This window comes from Alligator mississippiensis, chromosome 2, assembly GCF_030867095.1.
Source record: "Alligator mississippiensis isolate rAllMis1 chromosome 2, rAllMis1, whole genome shotgun sequence".
Taxonomy (NCBI): Eukaryota; Metazoa; Chordata; order Crocodylia; family Alligatoridae; genus Alligator; species Alligator mississippiensis.
In genome coordinates this window covers 181,096,020-181,123,228 of record NC_081825.1, presented here as the reverse complement: position 1 = coordinate 181,123,228, position 27,209 = coordinate 181,096,020, and the positions used below count along the sequence as shown (strand labels likewise).

Genomic DNA, 27,209 nt, shown 5'->3' with positions numbered 1-27,209 from the left:
TTCATATTACATACTGCTCCCATACTATTTTCATATGTAGAATATATACAGCCAGAGCAAACTTTTAATACAATAAGGAAGCCTAAAAAACATGTACTTGCCCTGCTTGCATCTACATGTTACTCATTCGTAAGAACAAATATAGGTAATGTGAATATTATAAATATTGGTTACACCCGTATTTGGGCATGGGTGACCTATAATTTGCAATATCCAAATGATTTTCCTCTTTAAAAAAAATTAAATTAAATTAAGCACTTACTTCCCTTTAGCATCAACATAGCTTTCTGCAGCACCTATTAATGTTTGGGCAGCATCTTGGTTAAGCATTCCAGCATTATATTGCTTCTGATAACTGGCCTAGTTAAAAAAAAATCAAAAAATAACCACAGCATGAAAATTAACAGCAAAAATCAATGACCAAAAACTATCTGACTTTTGTTATTTTTGATTAAATAAAAATATAGGTGTATAATTAAGTATGGAAATAAATGGGATTTTTTTGTTTACTTGCCTTTGTAATATGTACACATTCTATAACAGGCAAGGATTTTTTGTGATAGTTGTTACTGGACCATCTGTATAGGTGGGAGAGTAGCTGGATGCATTTTGGGGCATTAAGTGACTTGAGGAAAGGCACTTGATGCTGGAAAGCTTGTCCAACAGTTTTCCTAAACTATACAGTTGGTCCAATAAAAGATATCACAAATATGATTGCCTTTCATACATTTCCTGGAACTTCATGGCTGCAACAATAGTCCAACTTCTACTATTCCATAAAAATAATTCTTTCTGTTCTTGAATTGCTCAACCTGGTTTGTGCAGGTTGTCTGGGGAAGCAGGAAGGAAAGGGGATATATTTCTTTAAGCCAGCCAGGACCAAATGCTGATCTCAGTTACAACAGAGCAAGTTCCACATGAATGAGGCTATATCAGCATTAGGGCTGTGCAAGGCTTTGGACAGAGCTTCGGATCCGGAGAAGCTTTGGACGCTTTGGGGTCCGAAGCAGCACGCTCGGGTTGAAGCGCTGGCCTCGTTAGGCTTCCCAAAGTGGTTCGGAGCTTCGGAAGAGCTTCGGAGCCGCCTCGGAGCCGCCTCGGAGATCTGGTCATAGGGTATAATGGGGAAACAATTAAATATCTATAACTTTGTTGGTTTTTTGTCTGACTTGGATGAAAATTTCAGGGGTGGTAGATTCTACAGAGAGAATGAAACCTGCCAAGTTTCAAGAAGATCGGTGCAGGGGCTTGGGGGGAACAGCACCCCAAATTCTTGAAAGCAAAACTTGTCACATCTAGGCGTTACAACATAGCAGGGTGAAAACTGCAGGGGTGGTAGCTCTTACTGAGGCCACAAAGCCTGCCAAGTTTCAAGAAGATCAGTGCAGGGGTTTGCGGGGAACTGCCCCTCAAGCTGTGGACAAGTAAAACTTGTACCATGGGTGCTTGCGAGACTGACTGTCTCCGTCTTGGGGCAGGGAGGGGAGACACTACTGCAGGCCTGGCTGCTAAGCTACTGTGTTACCAGTTACCAATCAATCAATCATGATTCACTCAGGGACCAGCTCAATACACAGGACCTAGCTACTACATAACAACTTAACGAGCATCAATTAGCACCTACAAAACCAGGCTAAGGAGAGGAAAGAATCAATACAGACAATCAACTGCCCCAAGACAGACACAGTCTTGGCATGAGTTTTGCCTGTCTGCAGCTAGGGGTGCAGGGCCCCAGAACCCCCCTGCACTGATCTCCTCAACAGCTGGCAGGTGTCGTGGCCTCAGCAGGGGCCACCATTGCTGCAGCTGTCACCCTGCTGTGCCTTAACACACACAGTGTCACCCATGGCACATTTTTTGCTTGTCCACAGCTTGAGGTGCAGTTCCCCCCAAACCCCTAAACTGATCTTCTTGAAACTTGGCAGGCTTTGTGGCCTCAGTAAGAGCTACCACCCCTGTAGTTTTCACCCTACATTGTAATGCCTAGACGTGACATGAGTTTGGATTTCAAGAATTTGGGGTGCAGTTCCCCCCAAACCCCTATACTGATCTTCTTGAAACTTGGTAGGTTTCATGCTCTCAGCAGAGACTACCATCCCTGCAAGTTTCATCCAAATCAGACAAGAAACAACAAAGTTATAAATTGATTCCCCATTATACTGTATGGTCGGACCTCTTAGGCGGCTCCGAAGCTGCTTTGGCTGGATCGAGGAGGAAACTTGGTTCAGAGCTCCGGATCGGATCGCGGCCATCTGAAGTGGCCAGATCCGAAGCTGGATCGGATCGCTGCTGACTCACACAGGCCTAATCAGCATAACTAGAAATCTAGTTTAGATTTAAGGTTACATGCAATTAATATAAGTATTAATGGTAAAGAAACATCAACTACAGATACTGCAATGGCATGTTAATATTTAAAATGTAATCTGAAAAAGATTGATGTTTAGTGTAAGATCAATTATAGAGAATGTCAAGAAAGTAGAGTAGGTGGATGATTATCTCCTCCTCAGCACCAAAGTTAATTTATTTCAATACTACCCTTAGACCTTATATTATAAAATTACAGAATGGTTCTGTTTTGAGTAACTTCCTAACTTTCTGAGAAAATGAAACTACTTACTAGTAACTATGGTTCTTTGAGAGATTTTTTTCCACATACATTTCACCTGGGGATGCATATCATGCCCTGAGCCCTTGATCAGACTTTTTGCATTAGCAATACCCACAGAAAACACTGTTGCACTGCCTCCCTTCCTGCCCCACGCTGATGGCATAAAGGATGGCACAATTCCTGTTCCTCAGGTTCCTCTCAACAGCAAAATCCTATATTATGCTTTACAACAAAGAAGAAAAGGAAGGCAGGATTTGAATGTGTAAGTGGACAGTAATGAAAGTAACTCCAGTTATTTGGGGGTTTTTTTCCTTCAAATAATAAACTGCATACACTTTCTCATTCACAGATGACTCCAAAGCCATAATTTGACTGAGTCATACTGAGCCTCAATAATTGACTCAGCATGCAGGAAAGTCCTAGGACCCTTTCTGCTCCATCTGGAATCTGGTGGTTGTAGGCTGACAGGTTGTAGTAAAGGCTTTCCGGATGTGCTCCTAACTGGTGATCTCCCTCTGGAACATTCAGGGGGCCCATCCAATACTAGCTTCACTGGCACTGAGGCTGACACAGGTTCATGTGGAGATTTGGTGTCAGGCTGCATAGAGGATTTCAACATGGGATCTCAGGCCAACCCAAGTGTCCTTTCAGGGGGAAGAGAGTTTCAGCTTCTAATGGTGCCTGGTAGGGCTGCGCAACACAACACCGTTCCGCTTTGACTTTCATTTCAACATTTCAGTGGAACAGTGTTTCATTTCAAGTTTCATTTAGTTTTGAAAGCACTGTTCCGTTTCGTTTCATTGAAACTGTTTTGCCGTTTTGAAGCTGTTTTGATGTTTTGCCCGTAGGCTATAATGGGGAAGCATGAAACTACCTATAACTTTGTCATTTCTTGTCTGATTCAGAAGAAACTTGCATGGACGGTAGCCCCTTCTGAGGGCTTGAAGCCTGCCAAGTTACAAGGAGATAGGTGCAGAGGGTTCTGGGAAACTGCACCTCAAGATGTTGACAAGCAAAACTGTCACTTGCTGGCAGTGGTAGCCTCCTGTTATCCAGCAGGCAGATCCAGGGACCCTCACCCTCAGGAGGGCTGTGGGGCTGTGCTGGACTCCTTCCAGGGGTGCGGGCCCCCGATCTGCCTGTCGGATGACAGGAGGTTGCTCCTGCTGCCTGGGAAGATTGGTGCTGCTGCTGGCCCCAGGTGGCCTGCGATCCAGCAGGCAGATCAGGGGCCTACACCCCCAGGAGGAGTCCAGCAGAGCCCTGGTAGCCCTCCCAGGAGTATGGGCCCCAGGATCTGTGCACCGGAAGACAGCATGCTGCTGCTTTGAAATGAAATAAGGACACTTGAAAAATTTCAAAACTTTCAAAACATTTTGAGTTTTGAAGCTGGGCTTATTTGGCTTCAGCGCTGGTCCCAGCTGGCAGCAGCCTCCTGTCATCCGACACAGATCCAGGGGCCATGCTCCCCGGGGAGGATTCTAGTACATTCCCCAGCCCTCCTGGGGGTCTGGACCCCTGGATCTGTGCACCAGATGACAGCATGCTTTTGCCGCTGACTGGGGGGGGCAGTGACAGCACCAATCTTAGTTGCACCCACCGCTGGGAGAGCCCAGCACTGATCCCAGCAGGCTCCTGGCATTCAGTAGGCAGATTGGGGGCCTACCCGCACCCCTAGGAGGGCTGCGGGGCTCTGTCAGACTCCTCCCGGGGGTGTGGGCCCCCAATCTGCCTGCTGGACGACAGGAGGCTGGTTCTGCCACCTGGGGCCAACGGCAGCACCAATCTTCCTGGTGCTGGGTGCGGGCTGCACCCAGCACCAGCTGCAGGTGGCAGGAGCAGCCTCCTGCAAACCAGCAGACAGATCGGGGGCCTGCAACCCCCGGAGGAATCCAGAGCAGCCCCACACCCCTCCCAGGGGTGTGGGCAGGCCCCTAATCTGCCTGTCGGATGACAGGAGGCTGCTGGGACCAGCGCTGGGCGCAGCTTGCACCCAGTGCCAGGAAGATTGGTGCTGTCGCTGGCCCCAGCCAGCAGCAACAGCATGCTGTCATCCAGCACGCAGATCCAGGGGCCTGTACCCCTGGGAAGGCTGGGGGGATATGCCAGAATTCTCCTGGGGGGCACGGCCCCTGGATTTGCACTGGATGACAGGAGGCTGCTGCTGCCAGCTGGGACCGGTGCTGAAGCCAAGTAAGACCGGCTTTGAAACTCAAAACATGTTGAAACTTTTGAAATGTTTCGAGTGCCCTTGTTTCATTTCAAAGCTGTTTCAATGGCTTGTTTCATTTTGATTTTGCAGTTTTGAGCTCAAAACACATCAAAACACCTTTGAAATGAAACATCCTGCAAAATTTCACACAGCCCTAGTGTCTGGCAGCACTGAGTTTGAAAAACTGACATACTGGGTGCGTCTACACAAGATATGTTACTGTGCAGATGCCTCATTTACTGCACAGTAAACATGTGTTTACATGCGCATATGCTTACTGCACAGTAACAACCCTTAATCATGATTAAATTTGCTACCTGCAAATAATGGCAGTGGGACACTTTGAACTAAAGCTCATTGAACAAGCTTTAGTTCAAAGCACCCCATTACCATTTTTCAGCATGGGGACACTGATACATGAGATGCTAGAGTCTGCTGGAACGTGTCAATTTCCATGCTCCAGCAGACTCGATTAATCAAATTCCAGCACATCAGAGCAGGGTCCCTGCATGTGTATAGGAGCCCCAAGTGATTCCCTATATATCAGTGGGCACGTCTACACATGCACTTTAATGTGCATTAGTTTATCTTAATGCACGTTAAAGCATCACAAAAAACTGCACTTTCACAAACGTGCATTAAAATAGATTAATGCACCTTTTTCTAGTACCTCACAATGGAGGGTGTGTCTACACGAGCATTAATGTGCTTTAGTGAATGCACATTAAATCTAATACCTCCATTGTGAGGTACTAACAAAATGCACATTAGCCTATCTTAATTTGCATTAACTAAAGAGCACAGGGCACCTATACACGTGCAGTGAAGCTATTCCAACATGCTGTAATTACAGCACATCAGAGTAGACTTGATTAATCGAGTCTGCTGGAGCGTGGTAGTTACTGTGCTCCAGCAGACTCCAGCATCATGTATATCAGCATCCCTGCACTGAAAAATGTGGCTGGGGAGCTTTAACTAAAGGAGCCACTCTAATTAAAGTGCTCCCCACCAAGCATATATATAAATGCCCAGAGGTACTAGATTTAATGTGTATTAGCAAAAGTGCATTAATAAATAAATAATGTGTCCTCCACACAATCTAGACAGATCTCTCCTGTGGGGGAGGGGAGAGGAGATATTGAATGAAAGTCTTGGCCCACAGTATGCTTATAGTACCAAATCTTAAACACCAAGGTTGCTGCTGCACATGACAGCTGTTTATACTACACACTAGAGTGTATAAAGAGTGGCTCTTATCATTATCATGCTTCAGGACCCTTGTAGTTGTCAAAAGCTGGAATGAGAGAAATTGTGTATCCTATGATGGCATAATATGCAAGTGTTCTACCTCCATCTGCTGGCAAGGAAGAATTATACCCATGTATATGTACTAGTATAGATCTCGTTATACCAAAATACATACAGCACAGATTTAACAGTTACTATAAATAAAGTCTTACACAACTACTGAAGTAAGAATGAAGGTTTCATAACATTATAATAAAACCATAACAACTGGGCAGATCATAATTGTCATATACTAAGTATGTTAAAGCAGTATATAATTGTTGTTGCCTACAGAACAAGAATTGCCTCATAACTGACAGCAATAGTCTAGTCTAAAAAAAACTTACACTTCTGTTATGTAAAATCAGAATTACGGTTAGACAGCCTGAGTCAAAAGGAAAAGAATTCTTCTTTACCTTACTGTCAATGTGGCTCTTAGAGAGGTATTTTCCACAAAAACTAAACTATTGGCGTTTATGTACGTCACTCGTGCCATATCATATTCTTTAGGCCTGTGCAAGTAGGCAGCTATTCGATCCGGCTTCAGATCCGGCCACTTCGGATACCAGCGATCCGATCCGGAGCTCTGGACTGGGTTTCTGCTTCAATCCGGCCGAAGTGGCTCTGAAGCTTTGGAGCCACCTTGGAGATCCGGCCATAGGGTTTAATGGGGAATCAATTAAATCTCTATAATTTCATTATTTTTAGTCTGATTTGGATGAAACTTGCAGGGGTGGCAGCCTCTTCTAAGAGCATGAAGCCTACCAAGTTTCAAGAAGATTGGTACAGGGGTTTGGGGGGAACTGCACCCTAAATTCTTGAAAGCAAAACTCATATCTTGAAAGCAAAACTCATATGTGTTAAACCACAGGGTGGTGGGGAGAAAACTGCATGGGTGGTAGCCCCTGCTGAGGCCACAAAGCCTGACAAATTTCAAGATCGTGTAGGGGTTTGGGGGGAACTGCACCTCAAGCTGCTGACGGGCAAAACTTTTGACATAGATGACCCTGTGTGTGCTAAGATGTGGCGGGATGAAAACTGCAGGGGTGGTAGCCCCTGCTCAGGCCACAAAGCCTGCCAAGTTTCAACAAGATAGGTGCAGGGGTTTGGGGGAACTGCACCTCAAGCTGCGGACAAGCAAAACCCATGACATGAGTAACACTGTATATGCTAAGGCGCAGCAAGATGAAAGCTGCAGAGATGGTAGCCCTTGCTGCGGCCACAAAGCCTGCCAGCTGTGGAGGAGATCAGTGCAGAGGGAGTCGGGCTTCTGGGGCCCTGCACCTCTAGCTGCTGACAGGCAAAACTTGTGCCATCGATGCTTGTGCAACTAATTGTGTCTGTATGGGGGGGGGGAGGAAGACACTACTGCAGGCCTGGCAGCTAAGCTACTGTGTTACCAGTTACCAATCAATCATGATTCACTCAGGGACCAGCTCAATACAATAGCTAGCTAATGTAGCCAGTTAATTAGCAAAATTCAACACCTACCAAACCATAGACTAAGGACAGGAAATAATCAATACAGACAATCAACTGCCCCAAGACAGAGACAGTCAGCTGCACAAGCACCCATGTCATGAGTTCTGTCTGTCAGCAGTTAGAGGTGCAGGGCCCCAGAACCCTCCTACCCCTATCTCCTTCACAGCTGGCAGGCTTTGTGGCTGCAGCAGAGGCCACCACCCCTGCAGCTTTCCCCCTGCTGCGCCTTAACACACACAGTGTTACCCATGTCACGAATTTTGCTTGCCCGCAGTTTGAGGTGCAGTTCCCCTCAAACCCCTGCACCGATCTTGAAACTTGGCAGGCTTTGTGACCTCACCCAGAGCTGCCATCCCTGCAGTTTTCGCCCCCCCCCCCCCCCCCCCCCCCCCCCCCCCCGTGGTGTAACGCATACACATGACATGAGTTTTGCTTTCAGGAATTTGGGGTGCAGTTCCCCCCAAACCCCTGCACCAATCTTCTTGAAACTTGTCAGGCTTTGTGGCCTCAACAGGGGCTACCACCCCTGTATGTTTCAGCCAAATCAGACAAAAAACAACAATGTTATAGATATTTCATTGATTCCCCATTATACTCTATGGCCAAATCGCCGAATCAGCTCCGAATCTTTTCCGAAGCGATTAGGAAGCTCTGAATCAATTCGGAAAGCCTAAAGCTTCCAGTGATTCAATTTGGATTAATAGATTCAGCCTCTGAATCATCCGAATCATCTCCAAATCTGAATCATGATCCGAAGCTCTGCACAGCCTTAATATTCTTATAGATAAATCAGAAATGATATTATCTACTTAACTATACTAACTGGTAACTAACAACTGCAGCAGCATTGCAGAGGGAGCCAAAAAGCAGATGAACATTGTAGGGTTCTGTTTTACTGCCATAACTGGTTAAGAACTGAGGGACAGATGGACCTGTTCCATTTTTATGCCCTGTGGTGGGTAGGAATGAGAGGATATCACAGGACAGTCGTGAACACAATGAATACTGATGGCAAAAAGAATCTGATTTCATGCACAAGGAGTGCATGCATGCTAAATGAGGACTCCATGTGAAAAATCACCAGAAGAACTGCTCTTCCTCAAGAAGAGAGAGGGATTTAAAGGATGATATTACTAAGAATTCTGACTAAGGGTATGTCTGTACTCTGTCCTCACTGTGTCCGTGGAGAGGTGCTCCCAGACATGCCTGGTCCCTAGCTCCTACTCTTACATACCAAGCCCAGAAATATGGTGATAAAGCCTTTGGAAACATCCCTATGGCCATTCTAAAGCACAAAGCAAACAGAGGTCTTAAGGACAGCCAAAAGGAGATGTCCTCTGGGGTAGCAAGACCACTGCATTTTTTAGTTTGACCTGTGTAAATTGATGTGAAGCATTCTCAGAAGTATCCACCCTTGAGGTGCCACAGATAAAAAGCAGACATATCCTTTGTGGCTGTCCAGGATGAATCTTGTTATCTCTGGGCACATTTACATGACATGTTTACTGAGGTATAGACTAACTGGCTCCACAGTAAATGTCTCAGCATCGATTCATGCAGGGCTATTAGGCTGGAGTAAATTAACAAACTCTGCAGCAGGGTAGTACTTGTAAATTCAAGTACTATCCTGCTGCAGAGTTATATTGTGCAGCAACACACTTGTAAACACTGACCCAGCTGCCTGGGGCATGTGGGTGCTTTAGTGCAGGGGCTGCCTGCTGGTTAGCCCTGCACTGGAGCACCCTCATGTTCCAGACAGCCCCTCCACAGCACAGAGACAGGTTGCAACAGCCCTGGGTTGGCATGCTGACCCCTCTGGGCCCCCTGTCAGTTGGGGCTGCTCCGACCCAGCTCAACATGCTGTGGTCCCAGACACACATTCAAACTGTGTGCACAGGAACAATAAACTCCAGTGCAATAAGAACCAGAGTTTAAAAGATAGTGCAGTAACAGCCCATACTACAATGTGTGCACTGTGCATGGTTATTTTTAGGCACTACGTTGCCATAGCATGGTATAATGAGGGAGCATGTAGCTACAGCAGGAGTTGTCTTCCGGGGGTACTTGAGAAGGCCCTAGGGGGTATGTGTGGGTGGGCATGGATGCTGCCACACACCATCATGTGCTGCCACTCAGGTGCCGCCTGCTCAGCCAGACGTGGGGGCAGGGGAAGCTCACACACGGTGGCTGCTGCCACTCTGCGTCCGGCTGTGCACCACCTTCCCCCTTCCCCCACTCGGCATCCAGCTGTGCCTCATCCCCCCTCCCCCCAGTTCCGCATCTGCACACTGGGGGTACACTGCTCAAAAAAGGTTGAAAACCCCTGAGCTACAGCGATGTAGGTGTGGTGCCATAGTTTTTGCCCATTGTTGCTACGTTGCTGTAGTGTGTTGCTACCAGAGGTGACCCGAGCAGGGTGAGGGGCCCGGGGCAAATCAGCCCATGCAGCGCCCCACCCCTGCTCCTATTCCAGACCTGAAGAAGCTGCCGCTGCCATTGGCGGTGGCGGGGTAGCGAGCGGCTGGACGTGGAGCTGCTGCTGTGCCGAGCTCTGCAGGGCCCCTCAAAGCACAGGGCCTGGGGCAGTCGCCTCGATTCACCACCCCCTAGGGACAGCCCTAGTTGCTAGTGACATAGCATCACATGTAGATGTCCCCACTGAGTATAAAAGATCCAAAGCACACTTGAGACAGGAAGTCTTGGATGGTTCTGTTATTTTCAAACAGGCAAGTGTTAAAACACTAAAGCTAATCATTTCAAAGGATCTTCATGGATCTGAATTTCTATAGAATTTGGGCATTTGATGTCTCTAACATTTTTTGAAAAAATCCTAATTTAGAAGTTTTTTTTATGTTTGGGGACAGAAAATCGTGCCACACTACGTCAAATTCAGTCTATAATAAAAGCTGTGTTTTTAGCTTCTACTTGTCTTTCTTCCCTTCCCACGGGGCAGGTAAAGAATCATCAGCAAGACTTCGTCCCATATTTTGAAACACAAGTAGCAGAAGTTTTTAAGTTTGCTCTTAAGCCAGTGGGGGACAACCTTTTCAACCCAAAGACCAAATGCATTATTTAAAAAAGATGAAGGGATTGCAGTCAATATACTGGGGTGGATTCCCTTCCCACTCTACTCCATTTGCCCCATTCAGACTGCAGAAAGAGAAAAGAAACCACCAAGTTCCCTTGCTGAAGATCCCTTGCCCCCTCAAGGGAGTCTGCAGTATCAAGAGATGCACACAGACAGAAAATTCAGATCCTATAACCGCCACCCTCCAATATATGGTGCATATTGAGAGCAGAGAGGGGGAATGACTAATGTGTATTGCACTCATAACTGTTTCTTGCTGATGTAGGTCCTCTTGGGAACAAAGCAGTTTTAACCTTATGTGGAATCAAGAATCGGGGTACTGTTATTAGTTACTAGATTTCAATTTTACCTTTTCTAAAACTCTCTTGGGTTGCCCTAAGTGGCTATGTTGTAGGAGGGAGCCAATCTTTGTCAGAGATCCCATTAACTCAATACAGAACATAAAAACTTAAAAATTGCTATTTTTGGGGTTAGACCATTTGCCCATCTTGCTCAGGATCATGTGTTACACAGTGGCAGTGTAGATGCTGAAAGGGAAAAGGAGGCTTGATAATCACCTAGCCGGGGTCGTTTGACCCCAGCATCCTTTCCTGCCATGGCAGGGGGTCAGACTTGATGATTTGCTCAAGTCCCTTCTGACCCTACCAACTATGAAACTATGAAACTATGGATATGACCAGAGTTTTTTCATTGTTCCTTTCTCGCTTGCAGCCTCCAGCATTTAAGGACTAGGAAGCTCTAATTCAGAGACTGTATCCCTAACTCTTGTTCTCAATAGTTACTGATACAATTTTTCCAAGAATTTGGAATCCCCTTTCCTTCACTCCACTCTCACACCACTATCTCAAGTCACTTCCCAAGTAAATAAATGTCTCCATTTGTCTTTTCTCCAAGCCTCCTCCCTCTTACTCTCTTGTTCCTCATCATCATCCCTTCTCATGTAGTATCTGAGCTCAAACAGGGCAAGCAGTAAAAACTCCTTCATAGTACAGTCCATTTCTTTCATCACCAACAAGTTTCTCACTTTCCATGGTGCTACTTTTACACAAATCACCCATGCCCACACTTTCCCATCCTCCCACCCTTTCTTCACCAACCCATACATCACTGTCTCAATTTTCCACATAAGGTCTGCATGCTCCCTTTTTAAATCTTCCCCCACACCTTTCTTGCTTGTTGCTGTCAAATCACTTACCCCTATTACCTTATCCTTCCCTGTTCTTTCAAGCCTTGCATCCTCAACCCTTCTAAACCCTGCACTTTAATGAAGTTTTCCACTCTCCTGTAGTGTATTGGTAATTTCCAAACCCACTATCCTTTCTACTCTGTCCTGTATAGGCCCATCCTACACAGTCACTTCCCCACCCAAAATCTGCAAAAATTCTGTTTTCCTGCTCCCTTCATCACCATTCTGACGTAGCATGTAGAGATGAATGTCTCTTTGTCCAGTAATTCCAACCCCCCCCCACTCTCATACCTTGTGCAAATTATGTATGATATTAGTCCAAAACCAAAAGGCTCATTATTTACAAATTTGAGCTGGGCCCCAGCAGAGTCAACAGCATTTCAAGCCATGGTGACCCCACTGCTTAACACTGCTCAGTATGTGTGTGTACTCCAGATACCTCCCACAAAGAATCCGTGTGTTAATTAGACCCCAATTTATGATTAGAACTAGGTGTTCTTGTCATAAATCCTGGGATCCTCCAAAAATGTACATGCATCTGAGGTGTAGGGCACCACCTTATATGCATATGGGGCTGTACTCCATAAGGTGGAGCCACACTAATCAGATGCACCAGACTGAGAGAGGGGGCAACAGAGGGATTCTGGGTGAACTGTTTGGGGCCCTGTTTGATGACGTTTTCCAGTCATTTAAGGCTGGAGACAGGAATAATTGAAAATGAGAATAAAAGGCACAACTCAGCTGTGAAAGCAAAGAAGTCTGAAAGGTATTCAATGGAGTGGTTCACCGTGATTTGAAGCCGGCACTGAGGGGGACTGCATGCAAAAGGCACTATAGTGAGGGGTGGCTGAGGTGGGATACATAGGAAACTGAGGGACACTGCACTATACAAAGTTGGGACATGGTCCCCATGGTCCCTATGGGCTGGGCTGGGCCAGGAGTGCTGTGTCTCTGCGGGCAGGAATGGGGCGGATTCAGTTGCATGGGTGGCAACAGCCTGGGGGGGAGGTGGGGGCTTGGACAGGGGCAGCACTGGGAAGGGTGGCTACAGGGGCACTAAGGTGAATTTTGGGGTGGCTATAGCCCCCCCCACCCAAACCCTCCCCCTGACTATAGTGTATCTTATTCAGATAGGCTGCATGAACCTATCTCTGTGGTAGGTTTACATCAGTATCTCAACCTTTTTGGCTAAGATCAAATGTAGCACTTTTGATTCTGAGAGGAAGGTGTTAGGATTGGCTCTGGCCCTCCTGGTACCAGCCTGGTATTGCAGTGCCCCCAGGCCCCGTGCCAGTTCCCTATGAAGGTAACACCCACTTTATTTTTCAGCTCCCCCACCCCGAAAAAAGGTCCCATCAGTATGTTTGCCCTAACCACATGTTTTATAGTCATACTTAGCACTGCCTGCATTAAATCAACTTCATAGTTGGTTTCTATTGGTAGCAGTTTAATGATAGACCATGCATTTAATGATGTTTACTTGCATGTGACTATAAGAAGAGGGCCTTTTTTCTCCATGCTGATGGGGGGTGGGGAAGAGACCTCATCTTGTATTTGAGTACATATGGTAGTTACATTTTATGATCCCCCTATTTCTTGCATTGTAAGAGAGACTAAATAATAAATCTCTGTTTACTTTCCCATCACCATTCAGTATTTTGTAAACCCGTATAATTTCCCCCCTCAAGCATCTCTTTTCTAAATGGTATAGACCTAGCCTCCTTAGTTTCTCCTCATATGGAAGCCCCTCCATTTCACTAATCATCTCTGTGGCCCTTCTCTAGACCTTCCCTAGTTCTTCTATGTCTTTTTTGAGGTGTGAGTCCAGAACTGGATCTGGGGCCAGGCAGAGCAGCCATGGGGGGGCTAGGAGAGCAGGCAAGGGTCAGAGGACTCATGGCAGAGCCCCCCACATGGCATGGGGCAGTGGGAGACAGTGGAGATCACCCCCCTGCCTGGCAGCAGCTGGTGAGTGGGGGCTTTTTTTTTCCCCAAAGAGTGAGGAGCTGAGGCCGCGCGGGGCTGGGACAGCAGGTGGGGCTCAGGGGGCACTCAGGGGGGGCTGAGGGAGCAGGCAGGGGATGGGGCCTGTAGCTCCCCCCACCCCCCCCGCGACTTACCAGCACGGAGTCCAGGTCCAGCTCCCTGCTACAGCGAGCTGGGGCTGCCCAAATTGCCAAAAGCTCTCTGAATCTTTTCCGAATCAATTCAGAGAGCTCCAAATAGATTCAGACCTTTTCATCGGCCTTCTGATTCAATTAAGATTTGGAGATTCGGCCACCAAATCAGCACCTGAAGCTTTGTACAGCCCTACTAGTTACCCTTACAGAAAAGAAGTTCTTCCTTATGTCTAGCCAAAATTTTTCCTCAACTAGCTTGTGCCCTTTGGACCTCATCTTCCTGAGGACTGCCTTTCTGAAGAGCTGCTCCCCTAGATCTTGGTGTTTGCCCCTGACATACTTGTAGGTGGCTATCAAGTTGCCTCAGTCTTCTCTTACTCAGACTGAACAGGCACAATTCCCAGAGTCTCTTTTCATAAGGCCTATCCCCCAGGCCCCTGATCATGCAGGTGGCCCTCCCTGTATTCTTTTGAGCTTATCCACATCCTTCTTGAAGTGCAGTGCCCAGAATTGGACACAGTACTCTGGCTGTGGCCTCACCAACACTAAATAGGAGGGGAGGAGCACCTCTCTGGATCTACTGGTAACGCATTGGCTGATGCAGACCAGAGTTCTATTTGTCCTGCTGGCAACTTCATCACACCGATGACTCATATTCATCCTTTGGTTGACTGTCACCCACAGGTCCCTTTCAGATACAGGGCCAGCCAGTGGGCCATGTGCTGAACTATTTTTTATTTCTGTTTCTATCATTTTTCCAAGAACAGAAGTTAGGCTCACTGGCCTGTAATTCCTCTCTTGAGTCTTTTTTAAATATGGGAGTCACATTGGCAATCCTCTAGTCCTCTGGTACTGAGGCTGTTTTTAGTGACAGGTTGCATAGTACAGCTAAGAGCTCAGCAATTTCTGATCTGAGCTACTTCAGGATCTTAGGGTGAATGCCATCAGGTCCTGTTGATTTGCAACTCTTTAGCTTTTATCAATTTCCTCTACAACCTCATTTATTGAAACCTCAATATGGGTCAGCTCCACTGACTTGTCCCCAGGAAGGAGGGGATCTGGCAAGGGAATTTCCCTAACACATTCCACAGAGAAGACAGATGCAAAGAATGCATTTAGTTTCTCAGCTGTAACCCTGTCATCTTTAGTGCTCCTTTTATACCCCGATCATCCAAAGGCCCAACTGACTCCCTTGGCAGGTCTTTGGTTTCAATATACTTAAAGAAATGTTTATTGTTATCTTTTGTCTCTAGCAAGTTTCTCAAATTCTTGCTTAGCTTGCCTTATTAAGGTTTTACATTTGATTTGACCAAGTTTATGCTTTTTTATTTTCCTTAATGGGATTTGTCTTCCAGTTTTTTGAAAGATACCTTTTTCTACTTATTGATTCATTTCTTCTATTAAAACATGCTGGCTTTCTTTTGGTCCACTTTCTATTTTTTTAATTTGAGGTATGCATTTGCTCTGTGCCTCCAATATGGTGTTCTTAAGCAGCTCCCATACTGCTTGCAAGTTCATCACCTCCTTAGGGGCCTCTTTTAACTTCTTTCTAACTATGGATGTGAACAGTTAAATGATCAATCATTTAAATGATAAGCCCAGTGATAGCTGGTTATAGCTTACCAGTTATTGTTCAGCGCAGGGCAGGGTGCAGTCTGGCAGGGAAAGGGAAGAAGGGAAACCATGTGATGCCTCATAAGGAACTGGAAGGTGGCAGGACAGGCGGGAAGGAGAGGCAAGGAGGAGGCAAGGGGGAGTGGGTGTTAGTACCTATAGCTAGGCTCTGTGGACCACTAAAGTGCAGCTGCTGGCAGCCTCCCTGTCACCTGCCATGAGCAGCCTAGGATCCAGGAGACCCCTATCACCTGCCACAGAACCTGAGCTGCTGGAAGCTAGCAGTGGGGATGCTGCAAGCAGATGCACCAGGGTCTGCAGAATTTAGCTTTCGGGTCAAGGGTGGACAATTATTTGGGCCTCAGGGCCACTTAGGGAGTTTTGGTGAGCCGTGGCAGGTTTGGTCAGCACTCTCACCCCCTGCAACAGCTCACCAAGTGGCTCTGGTCTATGATGGGCTGAGTGGCTAAGATGGGGCTGCAGACAGGCGGGAAAAGGAATGGGTGTGTAGGGCTGGGATCATGGGGCCGTGATAGTGTGGGGCAGGGTCCCAGGGCAGAGCCACAATCTGCTCCGTGCACACCTCTGCAACAGGAGCCATTTCTGCAGGCATAGTAATTTGGGGAGTGGATCACAGCTCTGCCCTGGGCCTGACCCCATGCTGGCACTGTCCATGATCACAGGATCACCATGGAGACTGGCTGGGACCCGCATGGGCAGGGTGCATGGCCAGGCAGACAGGTGCTGCAGACAGCTGGCGAGCTGTGCCGAGTCCAGGATCTCAGGGTGGTGACAGTGCAGAGCTGGGCCCAGGGCAGAGCTATGATCCACTCCCTGCATACCCCTGCCTGCAGAATTTGTGCCTGTTGCAGGGGCGTGCAGGCAGATCATGGCTCTGCCCCTGGCCCTGCGCTATCACTGCCCCAAGATCCTGGCCCATGGTCCAAGCTCCACCTGCCCATTCTACTCCTAGACAGTGCCCCCTGCTGGCCCATGGCCCTATCTCATCCTCGCAGCCCTGCCCACATAGGTCCCACACCTGGCAGTGGATTTGGGGCAGTCAGGGCAGAGTGCAGGCAGCAAGGTGGATCCAGTGGCTGCAGCAGCTGGGAGGAGGTGCTGCCACTGGGGTGCTAGGAAGCGAGTCCAGCTGCCACATCACCCCAGCCCTGTTGCACACCTAGGGATGGCAGAACAGGGCGCATGCACCTCAGCCTGGCCTGCCCCCAACACCTGGGCTGGGCAGGGCCAAGGGCCTCACTGTAGGCCAGACAAAATCCCTTGGCAGGCCGGATCTGGCATATGGGCCATGTTTTGCTCATCCCTGTATTAGGTACTAGTCCCTCTCTCACTCTTCTCCTTGTTGCTCCACCCTCCCTTCCACTTGCACTGGGGTTGCCATAACAATTAATCATTTAAGCATTGTAATTACAACAGGTTAAACAGATTTTTTTTAATTGGTATTTACATCCCTATTTCTCCCTTTTTAAAGTTAAAGGCTACTGTGGTAGATTTTCTTTTTGTCTCCCCTCCTACATGGTTGTCAAACCCAATTTCACTGTGGTTGCTATTTCACAGAGACTTAGTAACACTTACCCTTTGCACCAAATCCTGTGCACTACTTAGGACTAGGCCAAGAATGCTCTTACCTCTTTCAGAACCAACTGCTCCCCATATGTATTTTTCTGTTGAAACCCAGAGATTTTATCCACAGAGATCAGATGTTACCTCGCTTCTCAGTTGAAAAATCTGTTCTATATGATTTGATGCAGTCTCTGATGTAGAGTACCACTTCCCCATCAATATGACCTACTCTATCATTCCTGAATAATTTGTATCCTAGTATTACAGCCTCTCTTTGATTTTCCTCATTCCACCATCTTTCTGAGATGCAGAGCCTATCAAACACCACATCTTCTACTCCTGGGGGTTCCACAGCCTGGCAGAAAGTGGGTAAAGGAGCAGCAAGAACTACCTGTATGATGCAGCAGACAGCCAGCTGGCAAGCTGCTTAGCAGCTGCACAGGGAAAATGACAGAAACTGATCAGAGCATCCATGACTCTCACAAGAGCTGCTCCTGAGGCAATAGGGCCATGGCTGGGGCAGCAGTCCCCTCTACTTCCTCAAGTAATAGGTCTGATCTAAATATTTCAGTTTAAATCATGTAATGCAGCCTAGAGAACATTTCATTTTCTAATGAAGTATGGGCTATGGGATAGAAAAGCTTGCTTTAAGAGATAAGACTACTAACACTGAAATAAATATGTTAAGAGAAAATGAGAATAAAACCAAACAGAATTAATAATACTAACTATCTGTGCTGTTAAAAGGCGTAACCTGGCTTCTTCCAGAATATCAGCAATTTGTTGAGGTGTTGTATCATATGAAATGTCTGTGTTACAATCTGGACATCTGAGCCTTCGAACAACTTGGGAAACCTCTTCTGTGTCAAACTAAGTAAAGAAAAATAGAAAAAACTGAAGTGACTGACAAACTGCAGCATAAGAACCAAAAAAGAAAGCTAATGGTAGGCTGTTAAAATATAATAAGAAATTAAAAATACTATTAACAAAATCTAATTTAAGCTCTATTTTGAGTTTGACACAAACAATATTCACCAAGATAATAGAGATTAAACTTGTAGTACCATATTTATCAGAATTCAAGATGGACCTGAATTTAAGATAACTCCCAGTTATTGGATGCCAAACATGGAAAATGTTTAGAATCTAATTATTGGAAGTTCTCTTAAATTCATCCTCCCCACCACTGCCACAGGGAAAATTGTGGCAGGGAAAGCAGCAGCTGGGGGGGGGGGGAGAAGGGGCGGGCAGCCTGTCACATGACCCTTGTCCTTGTCTTGCCTGTTGCTCCTTCACCTGGGCTTGCCTCCTGTCCTCCACCTTCCAATTCCTTTCCATTCCTGCCACTTAGCCCTCCCACGATGCCTGTTGTTCCCCTACCTTTTCAGCTGCTCTGGTTCTGTCCCTGCTGGGTGCATGGAACACATGACCAGGCTGGACAGTAGCAGTGGCTCCAGCTCCTGGCTCCAACCCAGGTTGGGGCTAGAGCTGGAGCTGCAATAGCTCCCCCTGCCAGTCTCTGTGCCCCTTCCTCACACCATTTTCCTATGCTCCCCTTGCTCCATGATCCCCTTCCCTTGTGCCCTTTTCCCACACTCCCCATTCCCCTTTTCTAGCACTCTATGTGTCCCTTTCCCTATGCTCCATACATCTCTTCCCCCATGCTCCTTCACTGCCTTTTCCTCTGCACTCCACCCAGCACCATGCAACCCTTCCCCATTTCCCGCCCCCAGCACTGTGTGCCCTTTCCCCTACACTCCCTCTACACTGCATACCCCTTCCCTGTAACTCTCTCCTGAGTTCCCCTTGCTCCATGTTTCTCTTCCTTGGCACCCTTTCACCAGGCCCCTTCCCCTGTGCCCTTTCCCCATGCTTCCCTTGCTCTGCACATGTCTTCCCCCATGCTTTCCCCATCACCCTTTCCCCCATGCTCCCCCTCCTGCACCATACATCTCCTTTTCCCACACTTCCCCTGCTCCATGCACTGTAGTCCTGTCAGGAGCTGCAGCAATTCCGTGCCTGACCTGTACTAAAATCTAAGACAAAGGTACCCCACCATAATGAATGGGGGAAAACCTTCACCTTATCCTTGAGTAAATATGATATTTTTTCATGCTAAAGAAATTATAGTACCAAGGGCTGCTTAGAGACATTAAAGAAAACCAAAATGGCGCTTTACTTTAAACTTGGTGCGCTCCCATGCCAAGCCCAGCACATACCCAATAGAGGCAGTGCGCTAGTTGGACCCAGCTTGCCCAACATATATATAGATTGGGCGCTTTACTGGGGCTTTTTTGGCACTTTCATCTAATAGCTGATTGAATCAGCTATTACATAAAAGTGCCAAAAAGCTCCACAGAAGAGTCTGATCTATAAAGACGTTGCAAAGTTGGGTCAAACTAAGATGCTGCCTCTTCTGGTAAAACAGGGTTTTTTAACATCTGTAGGCAGCCAACATCCTATGATTATACAGAAAATCAGGATCTTTCTGAAAATATATCATACTAACTCTTATTTCCTTTCTGTGCAAAGGATGGTTGTGTGTTCTTTACTTGTATGAAGATTATTATATTTTCTCACATACAAATTGCCCCTGAATAAGATGCACAACTTTTTTTGAAAGGCACAATGCAGAAAAGGGAAGTTTTGAAAATACTGGTAACAGTAACTGAGTAGCAGCAGCTAGGGAGCCCAACATGTTCATTGTGCTGCTCCCTGTGGAGTATGCACAGTGTTATTTTCATTTTCCCTCTAGCTGAGGCTTAACTGCAGAACCTGGTATTATCATATTTCCTTGCTTATGACATGCAGCTGATATTTTTTTGAGAAAAAGAGTGTGTTATATGCAAAAAAATATGGCATTAGAAGTCCTGGAAATTCAGAGCAAATTATAATTGTATGGGGGAAAAAAACCCTTAGATGACAGAAAAAGAATAGAAATGTTGAATTAAGGTCATTCAAATTGAATTTGTCTTTATGTCATCACTCCTATATAAATTCTATATAAAACCTTTACTGCAGGTTAATGAAGACGTTTATGGAAACCTGACACAATGCTCTTTGGTGTGAACCTCCCCTATGGGAGTGTTCCCAAGAATATCTACTCTGGCTGCTTTCATGCACCACAGCCAAAAGCCACCTGGCTTTATAGAAGAAAACTAAAAAAAATTGCAATGTGTCAGAGGAAGATAGGAGGACAGACAAATAGTCCAGCATTCCTTCCCAATTTTAGTAAAATTATTATAATTTAGCAACCATTGTGTTCCAGACATGCACTCAAGTACAAGTTTTGTAATGTCATTTCTTAAAAGTAAATGCAGGTCAAGTATTGTATTAGTCATCATTTGCTCTTATATATTTCATATCTACCTCCATGAAGCCCTCTCTTCTCTGAAATTGGCTTCAAACAGATGAGGATAGACATAACTCATATATATAACACTTACAACTCATTTTATTATTTTTCGAACTTTCCAGTTTATCCAACTACTACCATATCAACATCAAATACTTCCATCATAACAGAGCCCTCTTTATCATTATAGTTTTCTTTTGTAAACCTAATATTTATGAATCTACTCTTCTAATAGATACTATCATAAGTTGAAACCAGTTAATCAGTCTTTCAATTCAGGCACTTTGTTTTAACCTCTTCCTACAGGACTTTCTTTGTATGAAAGAATAAATAATGATAAAATATTAATTACTCACTTTATAAGGGTAATCAATTTGAATTGCTTCTTCAGTCATGTTCCAATTTGCATCAGCTAAAAATCTGTCAAGTTTTAGCATGGAAAATGCATTGGCCTGCATTTCTTTTATTCGTTGAACAGCACTGTACATTGCCATCCGCTTTGGAAGGGTAATATTACACAGACCTACGGAATGAAGGAAAATGAAAGTATTTATCAATAAGTATACTTGTGTGATGTGAAAGAGAGAATGTTGGAAGGTGAGAAGATAACTGACCACCTGAATGACCTTCCTGAAAAGTCACTGGGAGCAGGTTGAAATTTTCTCCCTGAGAAGTCACAGGATTCTGCCAGGCAACTTTTTTTCTTTGTAGCAGCTGCAGTATGCTGCTGTCAGAAGCTTCTCTCCTATACAGGCACTAAAAGCCCCCTCCAGATGTGAAGGTAAAGATGCAATGGGATCTGATGCATGAACCACACATTCACACTTCCTGCATAGCAGGAGGCATGATTGTGGGATCGTGCATTAGATACCATCATGCCTTATTGCTGGTGCAAGCTCCCTCAACTGGAAGCCCCTCAGCTGATGGGGCTCCCAGCCTTGGGGGCAGATGGTACACCCCCGTAACTGGAAGCCTCATCAGCTATGGGCTCCTAGCTGCAGGGGTGCATCATGCAGGAACCTGCATCAGCTGTGGGCTCATGTACCCCTGTGGCTGCCAGGTGATCGTACTCCCCTATGGCTGGGAGCCCTATCAGCTGATGAGACTCCCAGTACACCTGGCTACATGTTCAATTAATGGTGTGATAGGAATCAACCACAAAATTATTACACTTTTTGTAGAATATCTGTGGCTTATTTCTCCTTTTATCATACCATTAGTTGATTGACCATGTAGCTGGCTCACAGCTTAAGACATGACTAACTGGTTAATCACATCTTAAGCGTAATGTGTTGGCAGGGACCTTACTGTAACCGGTGACACTTGATTAGGATTACTAGGTTGGTCTTTTCTGTAGTCGTCTATATGAATGTTTATTTTGCTTTCCTAAGCAGTCCATTTGCCCCTTTGAAGGTTATTTAACTGAGGAGTTATTTTGGCACTGTATTGTGATGTTGGGAATATTAGAGGTTTTTACAGAAATTACTTCCCTTCTTCATCTTTGTTTCTCCTCCTTTGCCCCTACCACCTTCCTTCTTGCCTGTATCACCTCATTTCTTGATTATTTCTTTAATCCTACTATTTGTGCTTCGAATTGCCCCACTCTTTTTGTGCACTTCCCTTCTTCAAATCTCTCCCAAAAGCACTTCTTTAAAACTTTTCAACAAAAATCTTTGCAAAATGTATACATATGAAGCTTATGCCTCAATCTGCCATATGATTTCTATTTTAACTATTTTATTCAAATCCAAAGACACTAAAAGGTCTGTATGGCCCTGCATAGCACAACACATGAATACTTGGGCTAGCTCTGAATAAGCTGTTCCTATGCAATACAGTGCAATGCCATGCAGAGACATTGGTTTGAAACCCCAAAACAATATAACTGGATAACATGGTGCTCTGTCCAGGTTATTTCACTCCTTTTTACTAGGCCTAATTAGCCAAGGCAGAACACATCCATACAATTATTCTACTGTCCAGGGTCAGATCCAGAGGGTGTGTCATGGTGAGGTTGCATGCCACTTCCCATAACTTAACTACAGTGGGTGAGAGAGGCACTGGTTCTGGGAGCTGATTTGAGGGGCAGCATTAGTAAGCCTTTTCCTGTTGGCCATGTTGATTCTGGGGCACACTGGGAAATGTACTCTGGACTGTCCCTCTTACTGCTGAGATAGGTTGTCTGTGGCTGAGCAGCACTCCCAGCAGCCAGTCAAATGTGCATTCCCATGTGGGCAGTTTGAGAGCTCTCAGAGAAGAGCAGAGTGGAATAAGCCTCTTGGGGGCCAATCTGGATTAAGTGAACTGGATGTTGCATCCTGCAGGGTGGAAATGAGGGTGAGGGACAGGTAGGCAGGGAGCCCTGGGGCAACAGAGGCAAGGCAGGGGAATGGAGGCAGAGAGCCCTCAGGGTGTTAGGGCAAGAAGGGGCTTGGGGAGGCGGGGGATGGGGGAGGTGCAGGCAGCCAGGATTCAGGCAGATCAGACCCTCAGCTGACTGGCCCATCTTCATGAAGCAGGTGGGAAGTAAGGAGTGCCTCACAGATTTAATAGATTTCATAGACATTAGGGCTGGAAGGGACCTCGGAAGATCATCGAGTCCAGCCCCCTGCCCAAAGGGCAGGAAGTCAGCTGGGGTCATAGGATCCCAGCAAGATAAGCATCCAGTTTGCTCTTGAAGGTGTTCAATGTAGGCGCTTGAACCACCTCCGGTGGCAGGCTGTTCCAGACCTTGGGGGCTCGGACAGTAAAGAAATTCTTCCTTATGTCCAGCCTGAAACGGTCTTGTAGTAGTTTATGACCATTCGACCTAGTCATCATCCCTTGGGGCACTCTGGTGAACAAACGTTCCCCCAGATACTGGTGCTCACCCCTGATAAACTTATAGGTGGCTATCAGATCACCCCTGAGCCTGCGCTTTTCCAGGCTAAAGAGCCCCAGGGCTCTCAGCCTGTCATCTTAGGGTCTGCTTCCCTGACCTCTGATCATGCGTGTGGCTCTTCTCTGGACTCTCTCAAGCTTCTCCACATCCTTTTTGAATTGTGGAGCCCAAAACTGGACGCAGTACTCCAGCTGCCGCCTCACTAAGGCCGAGTACAAGGGGAGAATGACATCCCGGGATTTGCTTGAGAAGCATCTATGGATGCAAGCCAGCGTTTTGGTCGCTTTACTAGCTGCAGCATTGCATTGCAGGCTCATGTTCATCTTGTGGTCAATGATGACCCCCAAGTCTCTTTCTTGCATAGTGCTAGCCAACATCAGCACTGCCGAGCCTATAAGGATGCTGCGGGTTTTTCTTCCCAAGGTGGAGAAGCTTGCATTTATCAGCGTTGAACACCATCGGATTCTCGTCCGCCCACTTGCTGAGCCTGTCCAGGTCAGCCTGGATCACCCGCCTGTCTTCTGGTGTGGATGCTTTGCCCCAAAGTTTGGTGTCATCGGCTAACTTGGCCAGTCCGCTTCTGACTCCAGTGTCCACATCATTAATGAAGATGGACTCTGGGACTGGCAGAGATGAAGGACCCAATTCTGATTGCATCCTTATTTTCAAGATCATAGACCCCACCCCCTGCTACTGTCAGTTACAGAGCTCATTTCACTCAAACTACCTTGGGTATCCCTATACAAATATTGCACTGTGCCATGTACACAAACCCAAGCTTTCTTAGAGAACAATGTTTATATAACAATAAATAAAAATAATTATTTCATTGTATTATATTTTTCTGTTATTAAACAATACTAAACTTTCCTTTTTTAAATAATCTCTTTTACCCACAAGCAAAGGTATCCTTCAATGGTTCTAAAGAGACAAAGGCTACTTTTGCATTTAAAAAAAGCCAACTAAGTTGTTTATTTTGCTGGAAAAGGAGCATGCCTAGAGACACTGTGCAGGCCATGCAGCTGCCAAGGCATCTGCCACTTACCTCTGCTTGGCAAACCCTCTCACAGCTGTAGCTACTGGTTGACATTGTAGCTTATGTTCAAAGCAGCAAGTGAGTGGTTAGTATTATTTTGATGAGGTCTGTGATGTGGAGACAGCACTCTACTTACAGAGTCTTATAAAGAAGTACTTACACTAAAGAAGTAAGTCTTACTACTACCGTTTGCAAGGGTCTGGGGCCTAACCTTGCATGATACAAAATAAGTCCTCCTGTAAACACAGAATATCTTTGAAGTGAGACATCTGAAGACACAAGTCTGCCACACCAGAACGTTCCTGATGCCACTTTTCCTGGACAATCTGGCTGCTCACATGTTAAACTCCACCCCACCCCGCCCAATTAATGCGCTTTACTGGAAGTAGCAGCGCATTATTTTGACCCAGCTCAGCTCTGCAGCATCTGTATAGATCAAGCGTTTCAGTGGAGCTTTTTGAAGCTTTTATCTAACAGCTGATTGAATTGGCTATTAGATAACATTTCAAAAAAGCCCCACTCGATCTATAGACGTTGGGTGAGCTGGGGCCAACTAAGGCCATGTGTAAATGAAGAGGGGTGTGTGTGCACAACGCTTTAAAGTGGGCTAAATGCTTTTGCACCACTTTAATGGTGTCAGTGTTTGCACTCCTTGGCGGAGTATTGCGCATTAATTCCAGCCGCTGTAGGAAATTTGGTGGTGTAATGCACCTTAAATGACTTGGGGAGCAGCAAACTAAAACTTGGAGGAGGAGTTTTAGTTTGCTGCCTTTACAGCCATGGAGTGACACACCAGGCTCTGTACAGCTCCGCAGCTCTGTAGGAAGACCTGCAGGCAGCCTGGCAGCAGTTTGGGAAAGCAGGCTCCATCCAAGAAAAGCGGCAAGCCTGATACTCTGCCCCCACCCCTCCATCCCCAGAGTTTGCCTGTCTGAGCTGTACAGGGGCCCAGTGCTTCCCTCCTTGACTGCGGTGGCCCCTGGGACCATCCGAGCCAGGTGCCTGCAGGCAGGTGCTGCTGGGGGAGGCACCCCTGCTGCAGAGGGAAGCACCAGGCCCTGCCGCAGCCCAGGGTCTACTCTGCCCACCAGCAGCCCACCCTCCCCTCCCCTCCCCACCAGACAGGCAGGTAAGTCAGTGGTGTGTGTGCATGACACAGGGGTTTAATCAGCCCTAAACTGAAGTGGTGTTTTTAAAAACCCACTGCTTCAATTTAGGGGCCCTGTTTTATCTACAAATGGCCTAACATGCTGCCTCTATTGGCAGTTTAAAACGAAGTGCTGGTTTTTATGGGGGATTTTTTTAACATCTGTAAGCAGCCTCTGTGTTTTTCTCGGAGGACTGATTCTGTGTCACACGTCAGCCATGACACTGGAAAAATATTTTTTTTCTACATTCTGCCTTCAAAAACAAAGCGTGTATTTTATTTGTGGGTGTGTTGCATGTGAGAAAATATGGTATTAAACTTAAATACACTGACTACAGACATACAAATAAAGTTGACTGGGACATGCCTAGTGCATGTCCCAGTTTAACAAGAAGCTACATATTTTATTTAAATTAGGCATGTGCTTAACCACTTGCGTAAATTGGGACCACCGTCTGTTAGGTTTTATAAACATTACATTATGATTGTAGTACATATCTTATTTCTTGCTGCTTTTGTTTGAGCAGAACTGAAATGGTAAACCAATGTTGTTTTTAGATCTCCATAAATAACTGAGCCTTCAGAGAAATAAAATTTTAAATAAATAAATAAATAAATTACTTTAAATAAAATAATTTTAAATAAATTACCTCTGTACAGATGTACAACGGTAATTGCACTTGATAAAGTAATATTGCAATTAGAGTGAATTCAATTTTGATATTATCTCTTATATCACGTCTTGTTTTTGTAACTTTAATACATTATAATCAGTTATTTTGCACTGTTAATTGTCCAAAGAATGTCTACATTCATCACTGCACTGTAAAAAGTAAGTTTGCATTAATACAGTCAAACTTGTTTCCAACAAATGGTCCAGAACTGAATAAAACAGGTTTTTTAATTAACTGAATGTCAATTTCTTCAAAGAAAGATATTACTTCTAATATTTCCTCTCTTCCTTAATACTATCAATTGATATGTTTACCTAATGTTCTAACCAGCTTTTTCACTGTGGTGGAGTTAATCACCAATGTCATTAATGATGCTGTTCCTGCATGCAGTAATATCTAAAACAGAAAAACAGGATATCACCATTCTGGTCTCAACTGCCATCACTAACATAAAATAACTTGTAAATTATTTTGAACATTTATAAAGCACTCTACATATTTTCCCAGAAGATGCCTCCATCCCAGAAGATATTATTATTAATTTCTAATTTAGCTAATTTTGACCCCATGTCCTTGCTCTTTTCAGAATGACTAAATAAGAAAAAAATTGTTATCAGGAATTCCGTTTGTCGTCGTTCTTTCTTTTCACACCCAAAAATTATGAAGAGAGAAAATTATTGCATCACCTAACAAAAAACAAGGTTATAAGACCAGTATTACTAAGCATCTGTACTCCCTTTTCTTCCTAGTATAAGAATTCCAGAACAGAAGACATTCAAGGAACTACCAGATAAGCAAAAATTAGCACCCTGATCCAAGGAGGAAAAGCAAAGACTAGGAAAGATGACAACTACAATAGAAGGAATTACAAACAAGTAATTTTCTTCTGTTATACAACTTTCTTTTTTCCTCACCTGTAAAGAGAAACATAA

General features: G+C 45.6%; 1 protein-coding gene across 1 annotated transcript in view; it reads right to left on the bottom strand.

Moving 5' to 3' along the window:
* Nucleotides 1-27,209, bottom strand: part of LOC102565360 (sodium/hydrogen exchanger 10) — a 192,129-nt gene that overhangs the window by 95,489 nt on the left and 69,431 nt on the right. The window contains exons 10-13 of the mRNA XM_059721332.1: nucleotides 26,592-26,673; nucleotides 20,896-21,062; nucleotides 17,914-18,054; nucleotides 263-360 (exon numbers count right to left, since the gene is read on the bottom strand). Coding sequence (XP_059577315.1) covers nucleotides 263-360; nucleotides 17,914-18,054; nucleotides 20,896-21,062; nucleotides 26,592-26,673 — 488 coding nt within the window. The remainder of the gene's footprint in view (nucleotides 1-262; nucleotides 361-17,913; nucleotides 18,055-20,895; nucleotides 21,063-26,591; nucleotides 26,674-27,209) is intronic.